This window comes from Capra hircus, chromosome 22, assembly GCF_001704415.2.
Source record: "Capra hircus breed San Clemente chromosome 22, ASM170441v1, whole genome shotgun sequence".
NCBI classification, from domain to species: Eukaryota; Metazoa; Chordata; class Mammalia; order Artiodactyla; family Bovidae; genus Capra; species Capra hircus.
Genome location: NC_030829.1, coordinates 14825448 through 14852923, shown reverse-complemented (window position 1 = coordinate 14852923; position 27476 = coordinate 14825448). Strand labels below are relative to the sequence as shown.

The following is a 27476-nucleotide window of genomic DNA, read 5'->3' as shown; positions in this document are numbered from 1 at the left end:
CAGTGCTGGGAAAACCAGACAGTTACATGGAAAAGAATGAAATTAGAACACCTAACACCATACACAAAAATGAACTCAAAATCGATTAAAGACCTACACATAAGACCAGATACTATAAAACTCTTAGAGGAAAACACAGACTGGACACTCTTTGACACAAATTGCAGCAATACCTTTTTTGGGTCCATCTCCTACAGTAATGGAAACAAAAACAAAAATAAACAAATGGGACCTAATTACGCTTAAAAGCTTTGCATAGCAAAGGAAGCCATACATAAAATGAAAAGACAACCTACAGAATGGGAGAAAAAAATTAACATACGGCACAACTGATAAGGGATTAATCTTCAAAATATACAAACATCTCCTATAGCTCAATACCAAAAATAAAAAATAAGCACAACATCTAAACAGACATTTCTCCAGAGGACATGTGCTGTGCTAAGTTGCTTCAGTTGTGTCCAACTCTAAGTGATGCTATGGACTGTAGCCTTCCAGGCTCTTGTGTCCATGGAATTCTCCAGGCAAGAATACTGGAGTGGGTTGCTGTGCTCTCCTCCACACACACTCCACCACATCACTCATCTCATGCTTGTTTAGTGTTTTTCACTACATGGCGAGAAGGATGCTGTTTCTAGACGTTCTCACAACCCTGGAAAGGAAGGAGGAATTCTCACCATGCCCATTTTACAGATGAACAAATTGAGGTTCGGAAAGACTTAGTCATTTGCGCCAGGTGGCACACCAACTAATAAAAGATCTGGGATTCCAACTCTTTCAGAATCCCAAGCGCTTTCCCAGCACACAGGAGCCAGGCCTGGGAATATGGGGACATAGGACGGAAGGATCAGCTAAGGCCCTCGGTGCTTATCCAAAAGCATTCCTGATGCTCCCAGATGACATGGGGAAGCCAGTTCCAGGAAAAGGCTTTAGAAGACCCGAGGAATTTCTGGATGTGTCTCTTCGTTACATGAGCTGGGAACCTGATCCCAGGTGAGACACAGGAGATGACGGGCTGCCTTCTCCCTCGGTGAGTACTTAGCAAAGAACGGCAGAGTCCTGAAGGACGCCCTGGAGGAGCTGGACTCTCTTGGTCCAAACACCGGCTCCACCACTAATGAGCGTGTTACACAACGTCAGTTTCCTCACCTGAAAAATGGGTATGACAATGGTACTGACCCCAAAGTGTTGTGGTGAATTTTAATAAAGGGCTAAAACCAGGGCATTGCATGTATTTTGATAGCAATTACTCAGCGCTATTATTTAACCCCAGGATTATTAAATCCCCGCAGCACTTCGCATCTCCAGCACCTTCTTTAGGTTACTATCCTTCACCTTACTCGCTCCATCTGTGCACAGCGGTAATGGTCGGGTCATAGCACTCTGAGGACTGGTAACTCACAGCTGGTTGAGAGGAAGGAGCGTGAGGAGGTCTCGGGAACTGATGCCTCCTTGGAGCCACCACTTGCTCAAGTGGCCAAAGAGCAGTCTCCGGCTCCAGTTCTGCGGGCCCAGTGTGACTTCTGTACATCGGCCATGGAGCCCTGGAGACAGTTAAACACTACTGGAGAGATGCTTGCCATGAGCAGAGGAGGGCTCAGCCATAAAATGCCTTGAAGACTGGTCCTCAGAAGGGCTATGACAAAGCTGCCCTTGGAATCAGGCTTCTCAGCTAAACAATCTGCTTGCAATGCAGGAGACACAGGTTTGACCTCTGGGTCAGGAAGATCCCCTGGAGGAGGGCATGGCAACTCACTCCAGTATTCTTGCCTGGGAAATCCCATGGACAGAGGAGCCTTGTGGGCTGCAGCTCCATGGGGTCACAAAAGAGTGATACATGCCTTAGCAACTAAACAACAACAACAAACCCTTGGACTCTGAAATAGAAATATTCAATCTTTAATTTTGCCTTTAGCAAGTTTATCAGATGGGCAGTCTGTGGGTTGAATAAAAAATAAAGGGACCTTGCTATGGCAGGTGTCATGGGACATTTCCAGACAACCATGGGGCGTAAGTCCATCCCAGCAGGTGGCCTGGAGCTCTAGAGGATGAGGGAGGAGCTGGGCAGCCAAGCCTGCGGCAGGTATGGAACCGTCTTGGAGGCATGGAGGCCCTCCCTCCAGGAAGCTCCATGACGTCATCTGTAGCCAACATGATGGAGCACCTCCTGTGCCCGGTCCATGCCAGCTATTTGACCCATGACAGCTCGTCTACTCCCAGCAACCTCCCTGTAGGGAAGGCATCACGGTCCATGCCAGGCATCGAGGAAACTGAGGCCCAGGGAATTCAGGTCACGTCCTTACAGCTCCATAGCTAAGAGGCAGAGGTGGGATTCAAACCTGGGTCCAGCTGACTACATCAGTGTATGAACCAGACTTCTGTCCCTGCTACTACAGAAGCCTCAGAGAACAAGAGCTGTTTCCGTCTTCACCACCATTCTCCAAGCAAGAACGTAAACCTGGAAAGTTGGCCTCTTCCTGCCCAAGAGAGAATAAAAAGCCTCTGCTTTCAAAGCCAAGGCTTTCAGAGGTGAGTTAAGCTGGGCTTTCTGTCTGATGCTGGGTAACTGAGGTGGGGGCTGGCTTGGAGTCAAACAATTCAATTTAGAAGAGCAAAGCTGTTGTTCATCTAGACATGGTGGATGAAACACCGGCCATTCCTCTCCACTCTTCTGAAACCTCACCCAAAACAACAGCAGGTCAGGAAGCAACAGTTAGAACTGGACATGGAACAACAGACTGGTTCCAAATAGGAAAAGGAGTATGTCAAGGCTGTATGTTGTCACCCTGCTTATTTAACTTATATGCAGAGTACATCATGAGAAACGCTGGACTGGAAGAAACACAAGCTGGAATCAAGATTGCCGGGAGAAATATCAATAACCTCAGATATGCAGATGACACCACCCTTATGGCAGAAAGTGAAGAGGAACTAAAAAGCCTCTTGATGAAAGTGAAAGAGGAGAGTGAAAAAGTTGGCTTAAAGCTCAACATTCAGAAAATGATCATGGCATCCAGTCCCATCACTTCATGGCAAATAGATGGAGAAACAGTGGAAACAGTGTCAGACTTTATTTTGGGGGGCTCCAAAATCACTGCAGATGGTGGCTGCAGCCATGAAATTAAAAGACACTTCCTCCTTGGAAGGAAAGTTATGACCAACCTAGATAGCATATTCAAAAGCAGAGACATTACTTTGCTGACTAAGGTCCGTCTAGTCAAGGCTATGGTTTTTCCAGTAGTCATGTATGGATGTGAGAGCTGGACTGTGAAGAAGGCTGAGCGCCAAAGAATTGATGCTTTTGGACTGTGGTGTTGGAGAAGACTCTTGAGAGTCCCTTGGACTGCAAGGAGATCCAACCAGTCCATTCTGAAGGAGATCAGCCCTGGGATTTCTTTGGAAGGAATGATGCTAAGGCTGAAACTCCAGTACTTTGGCCACCTCATGCGAAGAGTTGACTCATTGGAAAAGACTCTGATGCTGGGAGGGCATGGGGGCAGGAGGAGAAGGGGATGACAGAGGATGACATGGCTGGATGGCATCACGGACTCGATGGACGTGAGTCTGAGTGGACTCTGGGAGTTGGTGATGGACAGGGAGGCCTGGCGTGCTGCGATTCATGGGGTCGCAAAGAGTCGGACACGACTGAGCGACTGAACTGAACTGAAAAAGCTCTTATCTTCAGGAGACAAACTGATAAGGATAAAGAGAACTGGACAGGAGGCACTGATTAGGTAAAATTCAGGAAGTTAGAATACAGGTGAGTGAGTGGCAAAGGCCTTACCCAAGTAACCAAGAAAATGGCTGAAAGCAGGGCTCCTATTGTAGTGAGCTCAGTTGTCTGCTATTCCCCCCCTGCCCAGACACAGACACTCATTTGCATGTGGATGGATCCACCCTACCGATGGCCTGGCCTTTCCCTGAGGTCCTGGAGACAGCTTGTGGCTGCAGACAATAAAAGTGGAAGCTTCCACAGCAGGGGCTACTTGAGGCTCTCTAAGCCACCAACAGGTACATCCTGACAGCCTAACCTCAGGTGCTCTGTCGCTCATGGGCCCCTCCCCCAGGCCCCAAGACTAGTAGGCGTGTGGTACCCAGGAGTACACAACCTGGAAATACAGGGCAAACTCAGGTCTTCCCTGGTGGCTCAGATGGTAAAGCGTCTGTCTACGACGTGGGAGGCCCGAGTTCGATCCCTGAGTTGGGAAGATCCCTTGGAGAAGGAAATGGCAATCCACTCCAGTACTATTGCCTGGAAAATCCCATGGACAGAGGAGCCTCATAAATCCCATGGACAGAGGAGCCTCGTAGGCTACAGTCCATGGGGTCGCAAAGACTCGGACACGACTTAGCGACTTCACTTTCACATTCAGGTCAAGTGGAGCCAGTTTTGATCTCTGGGAGACCGAATCCAGTGCGTAAAATCAAGCGGTCCTGAATTCAGTTTGCGCAGCGCCTTGGTAGGTCTATAAGATCCTGCAATCAACTGCACTTAGCAGCACTTGCGCTTCCCTGGTGGCTCAGACGGTAAAGAGTCTGCCTGCAATGCAGGAGACCTGGGTTGAATCCTTGGGTCGGAAAGATCCCCTGGAGAAGGAAATGGCAACCCACTCCAGTACTCTTGCCTGGAGAGTTCCGTGGACAGAGGAGCCTGGCAGGTAACAGTCCATGCGCTTGCGAAGAGTCGGACACAACTGAGGAGCTTTCACTTCACTAGCAGCAGCCAGCTTAATCAGTAATGGATCCTCATAGCATTCCTCCCTGCTTTGCTGCGTGTTCACTGAGATGGCACTCGTCTCCAATGAAACAGCAGCACGAAAGCCTTCTGCCTCAGGCTCAGCTACTGGGAAACCAGGAGAAGACAAACCAAGACACGTCCCTGTGAAATTTCAGAACATTGGGGGAAACACCCTACCAGTTCCCAGAGCAAAAGAAAAAAAAACCAAAACAGGCTTTTTACAAGTAATCAAAAGTAATCAACAAATCAGAATGGCTCTGGTCTCATAACTGCAATATTGGAACACCATTGAGCCAATCCTTCAAAATCTGACAGAAAATTGTTTCTGGCTTAGAAATTCATATTCTGGTTTATATATATATATATATTCTGGTTTAGAATTTTATACCCAGTCATACTCATTGGAAAAGACCCTGATGCTGGGAACAGTTGAAGGCAAAAGGAGAAGAGGGTGGCAGAGGATGAGATGTTTGGATAGCATCACCAACTCAGAGGACATGAACTTGGGCAAACTCCGGGAGACCGTGAGGGACAGGAAGGCCTCGAGTGCTGCAGTCCATGGGGTTGCACAGAGTCTGACACAACTGAACAAGTGAACAACCACCACCACCCAGTCACACTATCCATCGATTGCGAGGGTGAAATAAAAGCAGCTTTAGATGTGCAGTGTTCCATAACGGTTTACTCCTCAGCAACATTTCACTTGGACCAACGTGGCTGTCAACACAGACACAAAGTCACGCATAAAAACCAAAGTGCAGTGGGGTTCTGACAAGGGAGTTAGATTCTGATGGAGCAAATTAGGCAAAAATGAAGTCTAGATCAGCATTTCCTTTGAAAATTCCTTAAGAAAGAAATTTACACACATCAATTTTTCTCCACCCTTAGAACAAAGGCTGAGTCTTTAGTCTCCAGCAAATGAAACCAAAGAGTTGGGAAATTCCCGTAGCACACTCAGCCTCTGAGACCATTGGTCTTTAGAATCACCTGGACCATCTCACAAGGGATTCTGGGAGAAGAGAGTCTGAGCACAGACCCACCTAGCTCCATTAGCATTTGGAAGAACTAGCGATAATTAACCTGGAGAAGGCAATGGCATCCCACTCCAGTACTGTTGCCTGGAAAATCCCATGGACGGAGGAGCCTGGTGGGCTGTAGTCCATGGGGTCACTAAAAGATACGACTGAGCAACTTCACTTTCACTTTTCACTTTCATGCATTGGAGAAGGAAATGGCAACCCACTGCAGTGTTCTTGCCTGGAGAATCCCAGGGACAGGGAGCCTGGCAGGCTGTAGTCCATGGGGTCGCAGAGAGTTGGTCATGATTGAAGCGACTTAGCAGCAGCAGCAGCGATAATTAACCAGATTTCTGATCAGCAGAGCTTCCACCTTGTGTGTGTGTGTCCATGCACTCAGTCGTGTCTGCCTCTGTGTGACCCCATGGACTGCAGCCTGCCAGGCTCCTCTGTCCATGGGGTTCTCCAGGCACGAACGCTGCTGGTGGGCTGCCATTTCCTCCTCCAGGGGATCTTCCCGACCCAGGGGTTGAACCTGCGTCTCTTACATCTGCTGCATTGGCAATTGGGCTCTTTACCGCTAGCGCCACCTGGGAAGCCCAGTTTCTGGAAATCGGAAGAATCCAAAAAGGAGAGGAGGGTGTGATGTGTGACCCTGTAAAAGGTCAGGGAGTGGCCTCAAGGGCAGCTGGGGGCCTTGAGGGGACACAGCCTCAGGTGGGAGAAGGGTGTCTGAGGAGAGGCGGCAGCCTGCAGGACAAGGCAAGGAAGTGAGCTGACCATCCAGCTGGCAGGAAGCCTCCCTAGCCCGCAGATTCCATCTCCAAAGCAAGCGTGGCTGCCCTCTCACTGGTCACAGAAGTTTTAAAGAGTAACATCGCCCCAGATGCCCCCAGTGACAGTCCTTTCGTTACAACCCCAGGGCCCCACCTGTCCCCACCTTTACGGTTACCTATGTCACCTCCCTAACTCCTCACTGAAACTCCTGGCAAAATCAGGTGTTCCTGGAAGTCAGGAGCCATGGCCCCCGACCCCGCCTTGAATCCCAGCTCTCCTCTTTGGAAGGGATAAAGTCAACTGGTGCCTCCCCCATCTGCAGCTTTGTGTTCATGAACAAAGAAGCAAACGCTGCAGCCCCTTCCGCCCACTTGCTAACAGCTGTGTGAGCTGCTCAGCACAGACTCCTGTTTCCTAACACCCGTCTCCTTTTCCTCGGCTCTGACTGCCCAAGCCGTTTCCAGGCTGGCTGTGACCACATGCTGTTTGCATTGAGCTCCACCCAAAATGATCCCTTATTCTGGACCATAGTTCACCAGGTTCCACCAAGAGAAGCAGCCAGAAGGGCTATGTGCCTCTCTGCGTCCTGACGTGGAACTTCAGACGGTGCCTGCCCCAGGGAGGCAGGCTTTCTAGGCGAGCCCCCAGTGCCCTGTTAGAGTTCTGCTGCAGAGAAGATGTGAAGATGTGGTGCCGGGTGTTCCCGACACTGGGGCACCTGGGAAGTGTATCTGATGGACAGACTGGGGGAGGGGCGGGGGTGGGGAAAGGGAAAAGGAGCCAAGGAGAGGGCGTTCCTAGGCAGGGAAGTGTGGATCAACTCCGTCTCTCTCACGGGACAGGCGTACGCTGGGTCTCTCACCAATGTATGATGGCGCCTCGGGGTCTGAAAGAATGTGATTTCCCCCATGTGCAAGGAAGCATAAATTTTAGTTAGGGAGGTATGTCCAGGGCAAGACTTTAAAAGGCAAAACTAGCAAGGAGGAGGAATTAGTCTTTGACGGCCTTATGGCCCCATTCTACCTCCAATACATCTAAAATGAATTGTCTATAACCTCAGCCATTTGTTGGATGGTTATACAGTTCATCTCTTGGAACCAGCACTCTCAAACAAGGAGTGCAGGAAGGACAGTGTTTACAAAGTATTAATTCTTGCTTGCATTCCGCCCTCGCCCCGCCCCTCCCGCTCCCCACTGCAAGACCCTGAACTGTACTTATCCCTCTATCTCAGAATGATACAGAAGAATGTTACCAAAAAATGCCACAAAAGGATGCAAAAAGTTAAACCTTCCAACTTCTGACATGGGAAATAGAATGGAAATACAGGGACTTGTAGATGAGGCTACTGTCTCTGGGCCCAGAGCAAGGCAGCAGCTCACCAGGCTCACCTACCACCCGCCCCTGGATGACACACAGGTTCAGAGCCAGGCTGCGAGGATGTTGATCCCAGCTCCACTGCATCCTGGCTGTGTGGACGTAGGCCTCCACTTCTGCATCTGTCCCATGGCAATTCTAACGGCACCCCTCTCAGAGGGTGGACCCTTCATTACCGCACTGGGCAGATATTCCTGAGCCAAGCCCTGCTCCAGGCAGGAGGGAAACATCAAGAGCAATGGTGACATTCTGGTGGGGAAAAGAATGTGACTTATCATTTAAAAAAATAACATCGCTCCTAAGTACTCCTAAGTGCTGTGAGAAGTGTATGAGCTATTGTGTGAAAACAAGGAAAATAGAAGCTGAAATATAACTATGTTTACTCAAAGCTGATCATGGGGCTTCTCAGGTGGCCCTAGTGGTAAAGAATCTGCCTGCTAAGGCAGGAGACATAAGAGACGTGGTTTCGACCCCTGGGTTGGGAAGATCCCCTGGACAAGGGCATGGCAATTGGCTCCAGTATTCTTGCCTGGAGAATCCCAGGGATCCTGACAGGCTCCTCTGTCCCTGGGGTCGCAGAGTCAGACACGACTGGAGCAGCAGCACACACGCACAACTGATCGTGGTTTTCCAGCAGGACCCGCGGCGTCACCTCCATGGCGGGTTCCTAGCACCTGCACTAAGAACACGTGCCTGCCTGACCTGCTCCCGAGGGGCTAAACGACGCGTCCTTTATCCCTCCCTCCCTGCTGCTGGTTGCTCTGCTCCAATCTCTACGGTGATTGAATGTCGGGGCTTTTCCAGCCCCAGGAGCCTTCTCCACACCCATGACTGAATTACCATTTTGTTCCAGCTCACAAGAGCACTAGTGTGGAAACACCGCAGACCAGATGGAATTTTCGAGACCCTGTCATTTGTAGGAAATTTTCTCTGGCTGCCTTGGTATTAACGGCCATACAGTTTTGCTCTCAGGCCTGGGAGTGGGGATTGAGGCTGTAAAATGAAAGCAAGTTTCTCTCTGGGCCATTCTGTTCCAGCCTTCTAGAGATTTCTACTCTCTGGCTGCTCAGAGGCCAGGGACACGGCCCCAGAGAAGAGTGGGAGAGGGGGGCAGGTCTGTGTCCTACATACACACTTCCCCCCAATTCCAACCAAGCTCGTGGCAACAGGGGGCCTGAGCCAATTAGGGCCACTGAGGGGAAAATCCACCTGATTCTGCCTTAAATCCGTCCCAGTCACGGCAGGTCGTATGGACTTCTCCAGAATCAGGCCTGGAGGAGAGTTCGTAAACCGGGATCCTTGGGCTGAATCTGGCCTGCAGATGTGTTTCGTTTGGCCTAAGAGGTTTTAAATAAATTTGAGCCAATGTTCAAAACACCAGGATATTTCCTATAAAATTCCAGATTTCCAGCCTCCTATGAAAAGGGAGAAGTTGTGAGTGACAACCTGGGCCCACGTTCTCATACGACTGGAGCGGAGGATGGCTCCCTTTCTCAGTGACACACTCTCTACCGTCCACCGCAGGCTCCACCGTGCCCTGACGTGTCTCCCACGAGAAGGAAGAACAGTTGCCTTTGGACTCTCACTCGCTTTGCTGTTTCTCCAAGAATATAAACACTTCCCTGAGCACAGCTCAATACAACCAGAGAAAACAAAACCTAGATGGGCATTGTCTTCGTTACACCCAGCCCACTTCTTTCACTTATGCCACCAGCCTGGGCGCCATCGGCACTTCCGTTTATACTTCCTGGGCCAGATGGGCACTGTCCAATACGAGAGCCACGAACCACAGGTGGCTATTTCCATTTAAACTCATTAAAATTGAACACTTCCATTCCTGGGGTGCACTCACGCCGTTTCAAGTCCTCAGCAGTCACCTGGGAGTGGTGGCCACCGAAGGGGACGGCGCAGAGTAGGACATGCCCATCTTCTCAGAGAGTCGTCCTGGACTGGGCTCTGGGGACACTTGCTGAGTTCTACGCTTGGGCCGCCCTGGGCGCTCTGGGGAGCTGCCACCTGGCAGAGGTTCACTACCTAACCAGGGAGAAAGCCATCGCCCAGGACGAGAGACGAGGGGAAGCACCCCTCAGTGTCACGGGGACCCTCTCAGAGCCAGAGAAGAGGGGCAGGTCTGTTTTCATGATTAAAGAGAACACTCTGCTAGCCCCTATGTTTCCAGTCCTAGGCAGTCTCCTCGGAAGCTTCCAGAAAGGGGGACTCCTTCAGCCCCTCATGGAGATGCTGCTCGGAGGTCTGCTGCAAGCTCTGGAGGTGCCCCAAGCGAAGCTCAGAGTCAAGATGGGCCTCCGAGCCGGCGCTCCCCGGCAGGACTTTTCCCCCCAGCACTGGCCTCCCCCACCTCCAGCCCCAGCTCCGACACACCCTGCCGCCTGTACGTCCTGTCCCCGTCGCCTCACGGCCGTCTTCACCCTCTCCCTGAATCCATTCTCGCCCACGTCCAGGGCTCCCACCCTCCCCACCCCAGCCGAGTCTAAACAAGACACTCCTGGGACCCACACCCTCAGGTGACACGCTACACAAGAAACTCATTTCCAAGAATATTTACTTATAACAGAAAATTTCCACAGATGCTACCAAAATAAAACAGCTATGTACCAAGCGTGAGAATTTTCAGGTTGATCGAATGGAAAGACTCAGATCTGTGGTTGTAGTTGATGCTCAGTCGCTAAGTCATGTCTGACTCTTTGCAACCCCATGGACTGCAGGCGCCAGGCTTCCCTGTCCTTCAGTATCTCCTGGAGTTTGCTCAAACTTAAAGTCCACTGTAGGGCCCACCTTAAAGGCCTTCATACATTTGAACTGTGTGTCTTGGCAATTAGAGCATTGCTGGTCTCTAAGTTACTCTATTTACTGCTCTCTAAACTGGATCCAATGACAGCAGCCTTAACACTTGAAGGATCGAAGATTCAATACAATCACGGATAAGAGAGCTACAAAGCCCAACACAAACATTTGCTGTTATCAGTTCTAAGGTGAATGACCTCACAGCCAGCACAGAGGCCAGCACTCACTAGAAGTTTGTTGAAGGTTATTTTTTAATCACCTTGGAGTAGAAGCTGAGGAAAGACATTTTTTAGACAAAGGGAGTTCTTGGCATATTTGAAGATCAGATCACACAGACAACCATCTGTACAGAAGCAGAGTTTCCAAATCCTTTAGCACCAAAGATTAGTGCTACTTCAGCCACCTGGCAAAGCCACGGCTTTCTCAGGATGCTTTTTTTTTTTTTATGTACAAATAAAAAGCAGAGGGTTACAAAGGCAATCAATTATACTGAAATATAGTCATCAAAATATTCCAAAAAACAAATCTGTAATATAATAATACATGTGCTTCTTTATTAATGCATTAAATGATGAGATCTATCAACTCATCTAATAACAAATGCAGTTTCAAAGTAGTGAAGAGTGAAGACTATATTTCAGAGACTCTGCTTCCACCTCACGATGTAAAATCTCTGTGATTCCTCTTGGTGACTAAGTCACAGGTCTTGTTAACGCTACTGTGGTTAGCGCCTACATTCATTCTTGAAGAAATGCTGAATTTCAATTTGAGACCAGTGAAAATAAAGATGGAACTTTTCATTATCCAAGTTTAGAGCTCTTTTGAATTCTAGGCATGGACCATGCCAAGACTCCTTGAACTGGTACCATTTGATTCTGCCTTTCTCCAGCTCACCATCATAGGGAGAGACCCACATGGTTGATACAGAGGCAGGCCCTTCACAGTACCTATTCCCTAGTGGGAACTAGGGAACAGGGATACCCCCCAACACCTGCTCCCCTGATGCACCGAAGGCTCCTACTAACAGTCCTAGTGGCCCAGGCCTTTATGCATCTCCAGCCCTATCTGTTGTCCAGGGACAAGGTAATAATCACAGCTCCCACTAACTGAGCACTTACTCTGTGCTGATGACTATTGTATGAGGCAAAGATTTATGCTCATGATAGCATTAACACAATCCCACAAGGAGGTAGTGTTCTCTTATGGGAAACTGAGGCTGAGAGGTTAAAGGATCACTGACTTGCCCCAGGTGGTAAGCAGGCTTTGAATTCAGTTGTTCCAGTTAGAACTCCCCTCTGAACCCTTCATGCTTTCGTACCAGGCACTGGTACAGGCCCTGTGACAATTACGGTTTAAGCCCAGGGGATGGATGAGTGTGAACAAGGAATGGGTGAGTGTGAACAGGAGCCTTTCCTGACACCCAGAGAAGCGACCGAACAGGGTGGCATTGCCCAGACGTCCCTACCCCCTCCCCAAAGGGAAATGAGGGGATTTTAACTAGAGTTTCAGGAGACTGTTCTGAAAGGAAGGAATACAATAACATCTTTGTAGCTGCAAGAAGATCTCTGGGGCAGCGGGAACCGTGGGGAGAGCAGGGGGCAGGGGTGAGACAGAGCTGGACGAGCTGGCTTGTGCGGGGCCTGCAGACCGTGGCCGGGTGTGCTGTCCAGGAGGCCACCACTGCTGGCGGCCAGCCCCCTAGCTGGGATCCAGGTCCCGCCGCAGGTACACACTGAGCTTCTGTGTGAACAGACAACAGAGCCGCTCTGTCCTGGAGAAAGAGGCCTGTGTGTCCCGCCCACCCTCCTCCCTGCATGGGGACGGACATCCGAATGGCCCATTCACGGGCCATCCCAGCCTCCCGCCCTCAAACGGCCGCAGCCTCCACCTCCATGGGGCCCAGACAACCCGGGGAGCGCGACCCACAGCCCTCAGCCCACCTCGGACAGCGCGAGTCCATCACTCCCTCCCACCCGCCTCCTTTCCGCCTGGCTGGAAACCCATCATCACATGGCCCCTGGGGCTGAGGTCCCTCCATTTCCTTTGGAGGAAAGCATGAAGAGGGTTGTGAGTCCTGTGACTTTTGAAATTTTGACCCTCTGGTGTTACAGGTTTGACTACAGGTGGGTCTTCCCTTTCCACTTCAGATAAGAGGCCCCAAGCATCTAAAAGTGCTCGAGCTATGTTTTAAATCGTGGCCACAACAAAGAAGGAAGGCATGGCCTCTGCCTTTAGTCTACAGTCCAGACAGGAACATGAGCACAGACGACACTGCCCGCTAAGTAACTAGCTGGGCCATATTAACAGACGTTTCTGCGGGAGGTGTAAGCCGCTGGCATGTGTATATGAAGGCACCTTGGCATGGAGGCGTGCACGCGTGTGGATCCTGTCCTTTCAGGACACGTGGAGCCTGAGACAGAAGAGACGGAGCGTCTTGAGAATTCTAAGCACGCTGGAAGCACCTTAAAGCACTGCTGCAAAACCAGTCTGGCCAGAAGCAAGGCAGCTCTGCACAGGCCGAGTTTGTTCTGCTGATAAAGTTCCCCCCGCAGGAGCACCAGCAGACATGGGACATGGGGAGCCCAGAGAGGCGGCGGCGTCAGCCCTCGGCTGCCAGGCCAGTGGGAAGCATCACTGCTCTGCCGCAGGGCAGCACGCTGCTGAAACCCAGCTTGGAGCACCATGCCCAGCACAGCCCAGCCCCGTGTCCCCCGGCTGGCATGCTCAGACTTTGAGGGGCATCTGTGGGCTCCTGAGGGTCTGCAGGGGTGAAAGAGCCTCCCTAGGACTGTCCCTTTTGTCTTTGAACCCCAGTCTCCTCATGTGGCATCCATAAACCTCCGGCTCTTAACGCTGATCTTTTTTTCTCTCCTTTTCTCTCCTTTAGTCCTAACCTCTCAGCTGTCTTTAGCCAGTTCTTTGACTGATGGCATTTATGGAAAAATCCCTCCATTGGCTTCTGAACATGGAACCATGAACCTGCTGCCCAAGCCAAGATGGAAGGATGTAATTTTTCCAGATGGTTCTGGAAGAGGTTGTTTGCTCACTGCAAGCAAATGCCCTCGAAAGCCAAACAAAAACTGCCCGCGAGTAAACAGCATGGGACTCAGCCCCTTCCTGTGGCCACTTAGCAGAAACCCAAGCCCGAGCCCGAGCCCGAGCCCGTGGCAGGCGGGGCAGCTGGGCCAAGAGCGATGGAGTAGCTGCCGCCCTGCCCACCACCCAGCAGGATCTGAGGGCCACAAGGAAGGGGACCCCGGTGGCTGCGCTAGCTGAGAGGGCGCCTGGGCGTTGCAGGCGAGGTGGCTGGAGTGGCATGAGTAACACTGTGCTCATTTTTATTGCAATTATCTCTCCTAGTTTTATGATCACAACGGCAAAACCAATTCAGAGGATTAAGGGAGAAATGTCAAACACTTCACCGTGATTCTAAGAATATACCATAGTGATCTATTTTATAGAACTGAAACCATTAGTATCATTTTTAAATAAGTTACTTCTGTATCATGTTGCTCCTAAGGATAGCTAGTTATAGGACCCCGGTGTTCTTTTCTTTTAATGTGTCTATTTATTTGGCTGCACCAGGTCTTGGCTGCAGCACTCAGGATCTTTGATCTTCATTGCAGGACGCAGGATATTTAGTTGAGCCACGTGGGACCTAGTTCCCTGACCAGGACTTAAACCCAGGCCCCTGACCAGGACTTAAACGCAGGCCCCTTGCATTGGGAGCTTGGAGTCTTAGCCCCTGGGCCACCAGGAAGTCCCACGACCCCATTGCTGTCGATCAGTCGCTAAGTCGAGTCTGACTCTTTCTGTGGCCCCATGGACTGCAGCACGCCAGGCTCCCCTGTCCTCCACTCTCTCTCAGAGTGCGCTCAAATTCACGTCCATTGAGCCGGCGATGCTACCTCACCATCTCATCCTCTGCCACCCCCGTCTCCTCTCCTTTTGCCTTTGATCTTTCCCAGCATCAGGGTCTTTCCCAGTGAGTCAGCTCTTCGCATCAGGTGGCCAAAAGACCCCATAAGATAAGGGGTCTTACCTTTATGATGAAGAAAGAGGAGCAAGGCACAGAAGCCTCTGTACGCAGATGCCCGAGCAAGAAACGGAAGTTGCTCTTGACTTGCCCTCAGGTTGCCAAGGGCTGGAGGTTCTCCTGCCCGAACATCCCCCACACTTGCTCCCTCCAGCCACGCCTCCCTCTGGTCCACCAGGGTCAGGGGTCACGACTGTTCCCAGACGCTGCCCCTCCACCCGCCCCCTGCAGCCTCGCCTCCCTGGGAAACTGCTCTCTAAAATGCAAACACAATCCCACCTCTCCAGGCTCAAAAGCCTTCTTGTTGCCCCCTCTGTTCTCAGGATGACAGCACAAATCCTGCCTCTGGCTGGGGGTACCACTCGTACCCCCTTTCCAGGCTCTGCCTCCAGCCCCATTTCCAGAAGGTTCCCCCCAACATCCTCCCGGCCAGCTTGGACAGCTCACTTTTGCCTTTCAGTTCAGTTCAGTCGCTCAGTCGTGTCCAACTCTTTGCCACCCCATGAATCGCAGCACACCAGGCCTCCCTGTCCATCACCAACTCCCGGAGTTCACTCAAACTCACATCCATCGAGTCGGTGGTGCCATCCATCCATCTCATCCTCTGTCGTCCCCTTCTCCTCCTGCCCCCCATCCCTCCCAGCATCAGGGTCTTTTCCAATGAGTCAACTCTTCGCATGAGGTGGCCAAAGTACTGGAGTTTCAGCTTTAGCATCAGTCCTTCCAATGAACACCCAGGACTGATCTCCTTCAGAATGGACTGGTTGGATCTCCTTGCAGTCCAAGGGACTCTCACTTTTGCCTTTAGGGCTTTGCGTATTCTGTCCCTTCTGCTAGACTGCTTTTCCCTCTTTTTGTTGTTATATTATTCTTTAAACTATTTTTAAAATTATTTTTTCAGTAAAACTAAAACTTCTGTATCCAGTTCTATGAGTCTTAGCACGTGGATAGGACCACCACCCACCACAATCAGGACACAACAGTGCCATCGCTGCAAAATCCTCCCTCAAGAACTCCACAGCCACGGGGAGCGACACTCAGGCCTTGGCCCTGGAGACCCGAGTTCTTTCAGAACCACTCAAGGCCTGGAGACCAGCGGAGGCCCCTGCTGCTTCCCCATCCTCCGCATCCTCCTCTCCTGGCCTCTCACTCTGACCTGCCTTCACCCCGCAGTTCACCAGCTGCCACCTTACAGCCCCTTCTGGTCGCTCTCAGCAAGCACTTGTGGAGCCCCCAGGCCACTTCCAAGGATATGTGCACATGGTGTGTGGGGCATACAGGGAGGGCGGCCTGGGGGTCACCCACAAACCTGGCTCCATCCTTACCTCGGGCCAGGCGGCCCATCAGACACAAGCCCGTGTAGTAGACACATCCAGATGACACAGGGGTTGTACCCCGAGCCCCCCAGGTGGAAACACTTTAGCAGTCATATCAGAAAACTAAACCAAGCAAAGACAGCCCCGGAGGCTCAGGCGGCCAGGCCTCAAGGAAACGGGAAGTGCTCTGCTTCAACGTCAGCACCTGGGTAGGGAGGGAGGGCTAGCCCCCCAGGCCTCTTCTGGGGGACTGTCAGCATCTTTGGGGAGGAACTGGGGCACATTTCTCCCCCTCGCCCCTGACACTAAGAGGGACGTCATTTCTCGTGAGGCCTACCCCCACCTCTACGTTATCCCTTCCAACCCAGTGCTTTTGGACCAACTCCTGCTTGGTCTGGTTGGGGCCAGAGGATTGTTTAAAGCCTCTGCTTCCCAGGCCAGCCCTGCAGAGCCTGGTTTCTGTATGTAGCAGAAGCTGCTCTGTGAGCCGGGTGCCCACAGGAGAGGGTATCGAATTCCCTGCAGGCTCCAAGGGCTGGAAGCCCTGATTCTCAGTTCTGATTCCAAAACTGGTTTAACTGCTTCTCCAGCTGAGCCTGAGAACCTGAAGGCTTCACCCAGACCTCCTGTAGGGTCATCTGCCAGGGCGCCCGGACCTTAGACCCCGGGGGCTGCAGCTGAATGGGGCTGCCTGCTCACCCAGCCAACACTCAGCAAGGAGGCCCAGGGCACACAGACAGGGCAGGCACCTCCCAGGGACTGGGTACTGGTGAGGAGAGATATAAAAGGAGCCGGAAAACTATCGCAGGTCAGAATCTGTCTCCACTTGTCCCATAGTTAGAGTCCCAGGGGCACCTCTTATCCAACAGTTGGCATTAGATAAAATACGTCAATGACTTCCTTACTGTTTTAGGTCCTGACAAAAAGAAAATCTATTTCTGTGGGCTCCTTATACCCATTCTTATAGCACCTTTGGGGTACCACGGGGTTTCACCTCTGAGAGTCCTTTGCTCCTCATAGCAACCCCTAGGTATAAGCCCATTTTATAGATGAGGGGCCTGAGATTCAAAGCATTGGAGTGCTTACTCAAAGCCACACAGTAGCCTAGTCTGGCACAAATCTCATTCTGATTTCAAACCACGTGCCTCCCACCCTCCCACCCCGCCACTCCAAGCTGCACCAGAGGCCTCAAGGATATGACGAACGAGGAGACCTGGAGACCTGGAGAAGGTCACACCCCTTCTCCAGCCTTAGCCCCTTCACCTACAGATTCCCTTCTAGATCTTAACCTCTAGGGACAGGAGCTCTTGGTTCTTCCAAGGAGAACTGAGCCGTGTGTGGGCTCCCCTGGGATGCCCTTCTCCCCACGGCTGCCTGATGACATGCTCATAGTAGAGGAAAGACAGACAAGAGGAATGTCCTCCCACACCCACACTCCGGGTCCTCGAGGGTGGCTGCAGTAAAATCCTTGATGAAGCGTCTGAATCAATTTGTTCCTGTGACACTGCTTGATTCCCATTTCCATGGATGATCAGAAGCTGGCCCCAGGCTGTCGAAAACAACCCCAAAGTGGAAATGACCTGAAGTCCACAAGCAAGGAGATGATTATCAGAACCATGGTATTGAGAATTCCCTGGCGGTCTACTGGTTAAGAACCCACCTTGCAATGCAGAGGGCGCAGGCTGTGTCCCTGGTCGAGGAACTATGATCCCACGTGTCGCAGAGCAATTTGGCCCATGTGCTGTGCTTAGTGGCTCAGTTGTGTTCGACTCTTTGTGACCCCGTGGACTGTAGCCCGCCAGGCTCCTCTGTCCATGGGGATTCTCCAGGCAAGAATACTGGAGTGGGTTGCCGTGCCCTCCTCCAGGGGATCTTCCAGACCTAGGGATTGAACCCAGGTTTCCTGCACTGCAGGCAGATTCTTTACCATCTGAGCCACCAGGGAAGCCCAAGAATACTGGAGTGGGTAGCGTATCCCTTCTCCAGGGGAACTTCCTGACGCAGGGATCGAACCCAGGTCTCCCGCATTGCAGGTGGATTCTTTAACGTCTGAGCCCATACACAGCAACTACTGAGCTCATGCACGCTGGAGCTCACTCACTGCAACAAAACATCCCACGTGTTGCAACTAAGACTTGACACAGCCAAATAAAGAAATAAGTATCACAAAAATAATAAACATGGTACTGAGCATTGAAAGTAGGGTGATGAAGACCTTTTTAGAGATGTACACATCGCAAGAACACATTTTTTGGATAGAAACTGGGGTAAGACAGATTGCAAAACTGCATGTTCTGTATACAAGTCTTAAAATAATACTCAAAGAGAATAGAGGATACACCAAAATGAGAACCATAGTTACCTGTAGAAGTTGGCGGTGACTGTTATACAGAATGTATTGTATTTCACATATGTTGTTATCATATATATTTTTTATCCCCAAAGACCGAAAAGAAAAAAGAAATTTAAGTTTGCAGTAATTAACTCCTATCAATATTTTTCATCCAAGCTCAAAGTCTTCAGCATACATCAAGTCTGCCACCATCACTGTACGGAAAGTGGCAAGGTGGCAAGGATCGCACTCTTAGCTTTAGAAATAGGCACACCGAGCCCTGGCTGAGATTCACAGCCCCTTCATGATGATGAAAAATGCCCTCATAGGGCCCACAGTTCAGTGTTCACTTCTGAAAAAGGACATTCAAGGATTCCAGACATTTAGTTTATATTTCTAACACAGGCTTCCCCATTTTAGGTACCTTGGGGGATCAGTAATATGTTAGTGTTCAAAAATTACTGAATATACAAATAAGTTGGGGAAATTCACATTTCAGCTTTAATAAATTAAAAGAAGTTTCTCTGTGGGAGGATCCTCCAAGAGGGGCATATAACATACATCATTTCCCAGCTGAAGTTCACTGAAGCCTTCTATTTTAGGGCTGCCTCTAGGAGCAGCACTCCCCTGGTGGCTCAGGTGGTAAAGAATCTCCCTGTAATGCAGAAAACCCAGGTTCAATTCCTGGGTCGGGAAGATCCCCTGGAGGAAGGCATGGCCACCCACTCCAATATTCTTGCGTGGAGAATCCCACGGGCAGAGGAGCCTGGAGGGCTATAGGCCATGGGGTCCTGAAAGAGTCGGACACGACTGAAGCGACTTAGCATGTACGAGCAGCATCTGCAGACGCAGGGACCTCTCGGTGAGCGCGGTTCCTCTTCCCTTCAGTCCTCCAGCCCTGTGGTTCTCAGTTCTGGTTGCACAGTGGGACCATCCAGGGAGGCTTCATTTTAAAACATCCCTTGGTCTGGGTCCCATTTTGGATTTGGTCTTGGAGGGTCAGGGCTGAGTCAGGCGTACATGAAGGTCAGGGCTGAGAACCACTTCTCCCCCACACCTTTTAGCTACCCATGCTAACAGGAGGTCCACACCAGGGCTGGGATCCAGCCTCAGAATCATTCAGGCATCAACCATTTTGGGAGCTAAATGGCACCTCAAAGGGCATCCAGTTCAATCTCTCACTTTACAGAGGAGGAAACTGAGGCCCCCAAGGGACTCATCCCCTGCCCCCTCCTTTACTGGCTCCTGCCAATGCCAGGTTGCTCTCAGGCCCCGCCCCCTCAGGCCTCTGGACCACGGGACCCTTCAGTTGGAGGGAGATTCTGTTACCACAGGCTGACCATTAGGCTTCTCTCTGGCAAGTGGACCCCAACACAGACAAATCCCAATTCAAGTTCTGGTCCCAACATGCCCCAGAACTGAGGGTGAGAAGCCAGGAGCCTGCTGGCTCACAGGAATAGGAAGCCTGCCCTGGCTGTGGAGCAGTCATACCGTCAGGGTGCCCAGAGGCTGCCCAAGCAGAAGCCGAGTAACTTCTCCCTCCTCACAGCCTCCACCGCAGGAAGCCCCAGAGGCTCTGCCATGGACAGAAGGCTGCTGTCCACAGCAGTACCAGCCCTGAGTGGGTGGCCTTGGCCCCTGCTCTCCTCTGTAAACACTTTGGGCCCTGAACAGGGAATTCTGTGGTTAAAAAAAAAGAAAGAAAGAAAGAAAGAAAGAGATCTCCACACTTTTCACATCCCATACCTCTGATCACTCACTCCCCCTTTCCAACCTTAAGACTCCATTATTAATTCCTCTTTAGAGTTTTGAGCGGGGATGGAAATCTCTGAGGACAGGGGAGAAGGTGCTATGCAAAGTAAAGTGAAATACACACACACACACACACACACACACACACACCCCGCCTCATAGGCCTGTTCCCTGAGCTCCCAGCTCATGGTGACCAGCCCTCTACCTCTGGTCCTGTCACTGCCAGGACATTGGGGTCCATGGGGAGCTATTCTCCCAGAGACCACCCATCCTGCAGAGGAGTCTCTAGGGGCCTTCTAACTCCAGGCCCACAGCTAGGCTCCTTGAGAAGTGTCTCCACTGAGCTCCAAACTGCCCTCTACAAGTATAGCATGGAAAAGCTGTGCATGGAAGCAGACAGGAGAGCCCCTCCGGGTTCCCTCAGAGTTCAGACTCATCCTAGTAGCTGACACCCCCAGGGAAGGACAGCGAATTGAAAGAGGGGTGGGGCGGGGGCTGCAGGCAGCCTCTGTGTGTGTGTTCAGTCTCCTTAGTCGTGTCCCACTCTTTGCGACCCCATGGACTGTAGCCCGCCAGGCTCCTCTGTCCATGGGATTTCCCAGGCAAGAATACTGGAGTGGGTTGCTGTGCCTTCCTCCAGGGGATCTTCCCAAGCCAAGGATCGAACCCATGTCTCCTGCATCGCCTGCATTGCAAGCAGGTTCTTTATTGCTGAGCCACCAGAAAGAACCTGCAGGTAGCTTCTAACGTGGAAGCAGAGCTGAGCAGCCAGTGCTGAGGGAAGCCCCTTTTCTGGGGCTGCACCTGTGCTTTAGCTAAGCTGCCTGAATCATATTCTTTAGGGTCTGTATATCCTACTTGTTAATGTGTATGCGCTTTATCAATGGAAGGGCTGCTGTTCTTGAGGTCCTTGACTCCATGAGTGATGCCCTCCAGGGCACCCACATCTGTTCTATGGTCCTGGGAGGCGGAGCCCGGTGGGGCTCTGGGAGACAAGCATCAGAACTCTACCAGGGCCAATTTAATTCTATGATAGTAAGTGCAAGGCACTACTTCTTAAAACATGACTCACACAGTAAGAAGCTAACAGAAAATTCACATGCATCTTTCAGAGGAATAAAATGATTTCAAAGGCGTCTCACCCCTCAGAGGCTGCCTCGGGTGCCTCAGGGAATCCTCTCCCCGCGCTGCCCTGGGGACTGGATGGAGCAAGCGCGCCTCTGCCAGAAGCTTACAGTGCAGCCAGGACGTGCAGATCCAAAAGGAAAGCCGCCCGATCACCGTCTTCCCCGCCAAGGGAAACAGAAAAGCCGATCGCCCCTTCCTAAGTCCCCGCCCTCCTGCAACTTTCAGGGAACAATTCAGGCCCCAGGAAGCCGCGTCGGCTCCGTGCGCCAGGAGAGGGTGCAATGCCCGCGGCACCTGTCTGGGTGCCCACGTTCCCACCAGCCCGGCCGCGCGTCCCCGCCCGCGATTCCTACCATGTCCCCCGCGGCGGCTGGAGCGGCTCCGGGGCGCACTCAGCCCGCTCGCCAGCTCATCCCACCGGCCCGGCCCGCCCCTGGCCCCGTGGATCTCGGGGCTGCTCTGGACGCGGGTTCGGGACCGAGGGGCCACAGCTCTCTAGCGGCCAACTCCGGGGCGGGCGTGCGCGGCGGGATGCTCTGCGGTTAGGCTTGGTAAAGGAGGTCTGGGCCAACGCACACGCGGGACCTGCGGTTCTGCGGGACCTGCGGTTCTGCGGGACCCTTCCCGCAGCCTCGAGCCCTCCCGGATCGGCTACGGACGTCCGCAGAGTTTGCGAAGTCCGGGCCTCGCGGTCCGGCCCAGCCTCCCCACTTCCCCGAAAGCGCGGGAGGGGGGGCGCCTTTCACAATAAAAGCCCTGCCTGGGGCTCGCGCCGCCGCCGCCGCCGCCGCCGCCTGGAGCAGGAGCCCAGGTGCTAGGAAGGACCGGGCCGCGGCCGGCGGCCGGTGACGGGAGAGGGGCGAGGGGCCCTGCGCCAGGCCCGGGGCATCGCCTCGATCTCGCCTCCAAGGGGTGCGGTGCCCAGTGAGCCCAAGGCAACCTGGGGGGTTCCTGCGCAGGGTCGCCCAAACTATCGCCCCTGCAAAGCCTCAGAAAGACAACTTTAACTGGCATCTCTTAGCCTTGTTTGGGCCCGGTCCCCAAGGCTGATTTAGAAGGAAACGCAGAATGAGCATCCCTTGACTACCTCAGGTCATTAAGGAACAGTTTTTCTCCTCCAGAACGAATCGGTGCTTAAGTCCCGGCAGCAAGCGGACTGACACCCACGTCTCCGCGAGGGGCGCACACCGTGCCTGGTGCCCCTTGGACCATCCCCGGCAGGCTGCTGCGGCGCAGTCCAGCGCTCCCTACTGGGGAGACAGGGCCTGGAACCCTCAGCCCTGGAGTTGCGGGCTGGCCCCTCTGTTCATGGCTGGGTGACCTTCTACCTGTGTCTGGACCTCTTTGAGATCATTGTTCCTAAGCAGCCCAACGCCTGTATCTCGGGATTCTTAGCCTGCAGCACGAAGGTGGAAGGTGGGGAGGGAGTCAGCAGGAGGACTCAGAATCTGGGAACCAGGCTAAAATACTACTCTCCAAGACAAACTGGTAAGAGTCATCATCAGATTGTCAGGAACTGGCGTCTCCCCAGGAGTTCCCCGCCACACCACGCTTTGAGGTTGTCACTGACGACAGTGCTTCTTAAGAGGGTCTCCTTAAATTGGGGGTGTGTGGTGGGGATACGACAGATGGAAAGGAATGTATTTCTTTCAGTCCTTATGTTCCAGATGTTTTCCAGAGGTTATTTTATTTCACCATCACAAGCAATCCTAACAGAGAGAATTTATTACCACCTTTTTTCAAATAAGGAAACTGAGGATTAAGCAGTTGAAGTCACTTTCCTGAGGCCAGACAGTCAGTTAGCAGTTTAGCAAACCAAAGCCTATTTGTGAGAGCATGCGAGAAAGACGAAGAAATGGATAAGCCAGGAAGGAGGCTGGATGTGGGGCTGAAAACCACAGTTCGTGTCTAGGGAGGATGGGGAGAACTGGCAATCTGAGTGCTGGCTGAGGAATGTGGAGGAGGAGGGAGTGGGGCAGACAGGATAAACTGCTTTGCCTTTTGTCCAGATGTTTGGGGGGGACGACGTGGTCTTCTGAGTCTCCTTTCCTGACTGTAACCCATGTGAGATGTACGTTCTTTGTCCTGACTTTTTACACAAACATATATGCATAAAAGTAACTAAAACAAAATTTTGTAAATCATTATTACATGCGGTGCACTCCACTGTTTTCTATTCTATTCCACCTTAATTATTTTTAATGGTGGTCTCTAATCACTACTGGGTTTCCCAGGTGCCTCCGCGGCGAAGAATCCACCTGCCAATGTACGAGACACAGGTTCGAAGCCTGGGTCAGGAAGATGCCCTGGAGGAGGAAGTGGCAACCCTCTTCAGAATTCTTGCTGGGAAAACCCCATGAACAGAGGAGCCTGGTGGGCTATAGCCCATGGGGGTCGCAAAGAGTTGGACACGACTGACCATACACACACACACACAGTAATCACTATATAGCCCCACTATCCACTAATGAGTACAGTTTGAAAAACACTGTACTTGGGAGTAGAACAGACACTTCTTTTTTGCTGTTAAAGAGTTTGGTGGTTCTTTTACAGAGTGTATCTATAATGTAGAAAAGGAATTTTAGAGGCTCACACTGGTCAGAACAGCCATCATTAAAAAGTCTACAAATAACAAATGCTGGAGAGAGTGTGGAGAAAAGGGAACCTTCCTACATTTTTGGTGTGGATGTAACTTGGTGTAGCCACTATGGGAAGCAGTATGGAGGTTCCTCAGAAAATTCAAAATAGAATTACCATATGATCCAGCAAGCCCTCTCCTGGGCATATACCCGGACAAAACTATAATTTAAAAAGATACATGCACCCCTATGATCACAGCAGCACTGCTCACAATACTCAAGACATGGAAGAAATCTAAGTGTCCGTCAACACATGAATGGATAAAGAAGCTTCAGTACATATATGCAATGGGATGCTACTCAGCCATAAAAAAGAAGGAAATGACGCCATCTGCAGCAACAAGGATGCAGCGAGAGATGATCATGCTGAAAAAGTGAGTCAGAAGGAGACAAATACCATACGGCATCACTCACACGCAGACTCTAAAATCCAAACTATGGCACAAACGAACCTAGCGACAAGACAGAAGTAGACCCACAGACACAGAGATCACACTTGTGGTTGCCAAGGCAGGGCCGGGGGCGGGGCGGGGACGTACTGGGAGTTTGGGCTGGGTAGATACAAGCCCTTACATTTAGAATGGATTCACAACAAAGTCCTGCTGCTCAGCTCAGGGAACTACATCCAATCTCCCGGGATAAACTGTAACGGAAAAAGAATGTGTATATGGGTATAACTGAGTCACTTTGCTGTTCACCACAGACTGGTACAACATTGTAAATCAACTGTACTTCAATTAAAAAAAAAAATGTCCTTTAGCCGCCTTTCTCAGTGAAGTCTGAGACATATCGGCATTGGTAGGGTAATCATTCTTGTTTTTATTATCTGAACTCTTAGAAAACATGATATTCACAATGTCAAAAATTAAACCAGCACTATCTCAATACAAATTCAAATAGTTAATCCACAAGCTAAATGAAAAATAGACTGTTATTGCTCAAGGTCGCAACACACCTAAGGTAGACCTGCAGTGAAGTCTCCATTTTTGTGAACCGTAAATCAGGGCTGCCAACATCAATGGTAAGGGGGGAGAAATACCCAACAGCAACTACAGAAGGCAGGTGATCTCTGCTAGATCCATTTGACACTAAAAACATTGTTGCTTTTAGCCCCTATTTTTCAGGTAGGCTTATATTCTCCCCCAAACTTCTACCAAGTCATTACCAAAAACTGGGACTTTTTGTGTCTAGAGGAGGGGTTCCCTGGGATGCTAAATTGCCAGTGCTAAAACTGAGACAGTATTGAGCGAACCTAGGAGTTAGTTACCCTTTTGCCTAAAGGAAGCTCAGAGTCTGTATCAGGTATGTCAAATTCCAGAATGGATGAGTTCAACTAGTAATTAGCTACACTTATTGAGCACCCACATGATAAGCTATGTAGTCCAAGGTCTTTTCACGTGCATTTAATTTTTTTAAAAAACATTTATGACAGTCCCACAAGTAGCAGTTACAGTCTCCACTTTACAGATGGAAAAACTTGAAAACCCAGGTTCCACCACTCATGGACTTGAGGAAAGCTGGGAAATGGATTTTTGTCCTTGCCTTGGCTGGAGCGAAACCATATTTGAGTAAACTAAGGGTCAGACACCCTGGCAGAGGAGAGAATTTGGTAAGTCCAAGGGAAAGACAACGAATTATCGAGGGCTGAGTTAGGGCCTGCCAGTCCCTGGGTTCTTCAGTCCCTCCAGGTGGCTGCTTTAGTTTCTGGAACATGAGGACTTTGTTTTATTAAGAGGTGCATCCCTTATGTGGTCATTCTTAAACTTCGCTTCTAATGGCAGGTCAGAGAAAATTTAGACTCCAGGCACATGACCAGGGAAATAACTCATTATTCAAATGTTTAAATATGTTTCTGACCCTGAATTCCAAAATCGTTGTCTGAAATTACTGCTCCAGAAAGCAGTGACTATGGGCAGGCTATTTAACAGTTACACTACTTGTAAGATCCCTTCCCTCTCTATTCTGTAGTCTCTGTGAGAACTGATGAGAAATAATTTACATAAGACATATTTTTAAATGTATTACTATTTGAGTAGTCAAGAGCCAGACTTAGTTTACTACCATGGATAAAAGAATTGTGTCAACACTGTATTCTTTTCTGAAATTCTATCACTAGCTCTCACTTGTAAACCAGTCACAGCTCAGCCAAGTAGGACATATCATATGTAAAGGCTAATTTCCTGGCCTAGCCCAAGGAGTTAAAGATAATCAGTATCTCATTTTCATACTTATTTACCTTGTTTTCCAGGTGTAGGCAACACCGTAAGCATTGGCTATTTCAGATTTATTATTTCCTCATCACCATAGTTGGAGAAGGAAATGGCAACCCATTACAGTATTCTTGCCCGGAGAATTCTATGGGCAGAGGAGCCTGGTGGGCTGCCGTCCATGGGGTCACACAGAGTTGGACACTACTGAAGCGACTTAGCATGCATGCATGCATTGGAAAAGGAAATGGCAACCCACTTCAGTGTTTTTTCCTGGAGAACCCCAGGGACGGGAGAGCCTAGTGCGCTGCCGTCTATGGGGTCGCACAGAGTCGGACACGACTGCAGTGACGCAGCAGCAGCAGCAGCAGCACAGACCTGAGTAATACTGTGATAAAGAACACAGCTTCATTGCTGATGTTTGATGGCTGAGAGCTCTCAAGCCCCTTTCCCCCCTCCTCTCCTATTGCCCCACACCTGGACAGGTCTGCAAGAAACACCGTTAGCTCACGCACTCCCTTGGGGCCGGGGGAAGTCCAAACCATGCCAGCTTCTGCAGGTGCACGACTTCCGACACAGAAAGAGTATCTGAATGGCCAATAAGGATATGAACATGGTACTCAACATCATTAGTCAGTAGGGAAATATAAATTAAAACCACAATATGTGACATCTATGCTAAGACCAGAACGGCTAATTTCAGAAACTACGGAGGAGGAGACTGTAGACTCTCTTACACTGTGAAAAGGAGGACACATCATTATAACGACTCTGTGAGGCTTTTGGCAGCTATTTGTTAAAGCCAAAATATGCCTAACCTATAATGCAACAATTCCACTCGCAGATCAATTAATTAATGCAATATTATATAAACCTATCTATCTATAGATAGTCAAGAGATATCCATGAATATGAAAGTGAAAGTCGCTCAGTCGTGTCTGACTCCTTGCGACCCCACGGACTGAATTTTCCAGGCCAGAATACTGGAGTGGGTAGCCGTTCCCTTCTCCAGGGGATCTTCCCAACCTGGGGATTGAACCCAGGTCTCCCGCATTGTAGGCAGATTCTTCACCAGCTGAACCACAAGGGAAGCCCAAGAATGCAGGAGTGGGTATCCTATCCCTTCTCCAGCGGATCTTCTCAACCAAGGAATCAAACCAGGGTCTCCTGCATTGCAGGCGGATTCTTTACCAACTGAGCTATCAATAGGTCAGTCAAAAGATACAGATAAAAGAATATTCATAGTAGCTTTATTTACAAAAGCCCCAAATCTGAAACCACCCAAATATCCATCAACCAGTGGTACATCCAATCAATTGAATGAATAGGAATCAGTAACCTTAAAAAATAATATCC

The 27476-nt window shown here is 50.6% G+C and overlaps 1 protein-coding gene across 2 annotated transcripts in view; it reads right to left on the bottom strand.

Annotated features, from left to right (window-relative positions):
- Positions 1 to 27476, bottom strand: part of FAM198A (family with sequence similarity 198 member A) — a 76167-nt gene that overhangs the window by 27634 nt on the left and 21057 nt on the right. The window contains exon 1 of one of the 2 annotated variants that reach the window (XM_018066910.1): positions 21628 to 22015. The exons of the other annotated variant lie outside the window; for it this stretch is intronic. Within the exon in view, the coding sequence (XP_017922399.1) occupies positions 21628 to 21630 (3 nt within the window). The 5' untranslated portion in view covers positions 21631 to 22015. Of the gene's footprint in view, positions 1 to 21627; positions 22016 to 27476 lie in introns of those variants that run through there. 2 annotated transcript variants of the gene reach the window in all.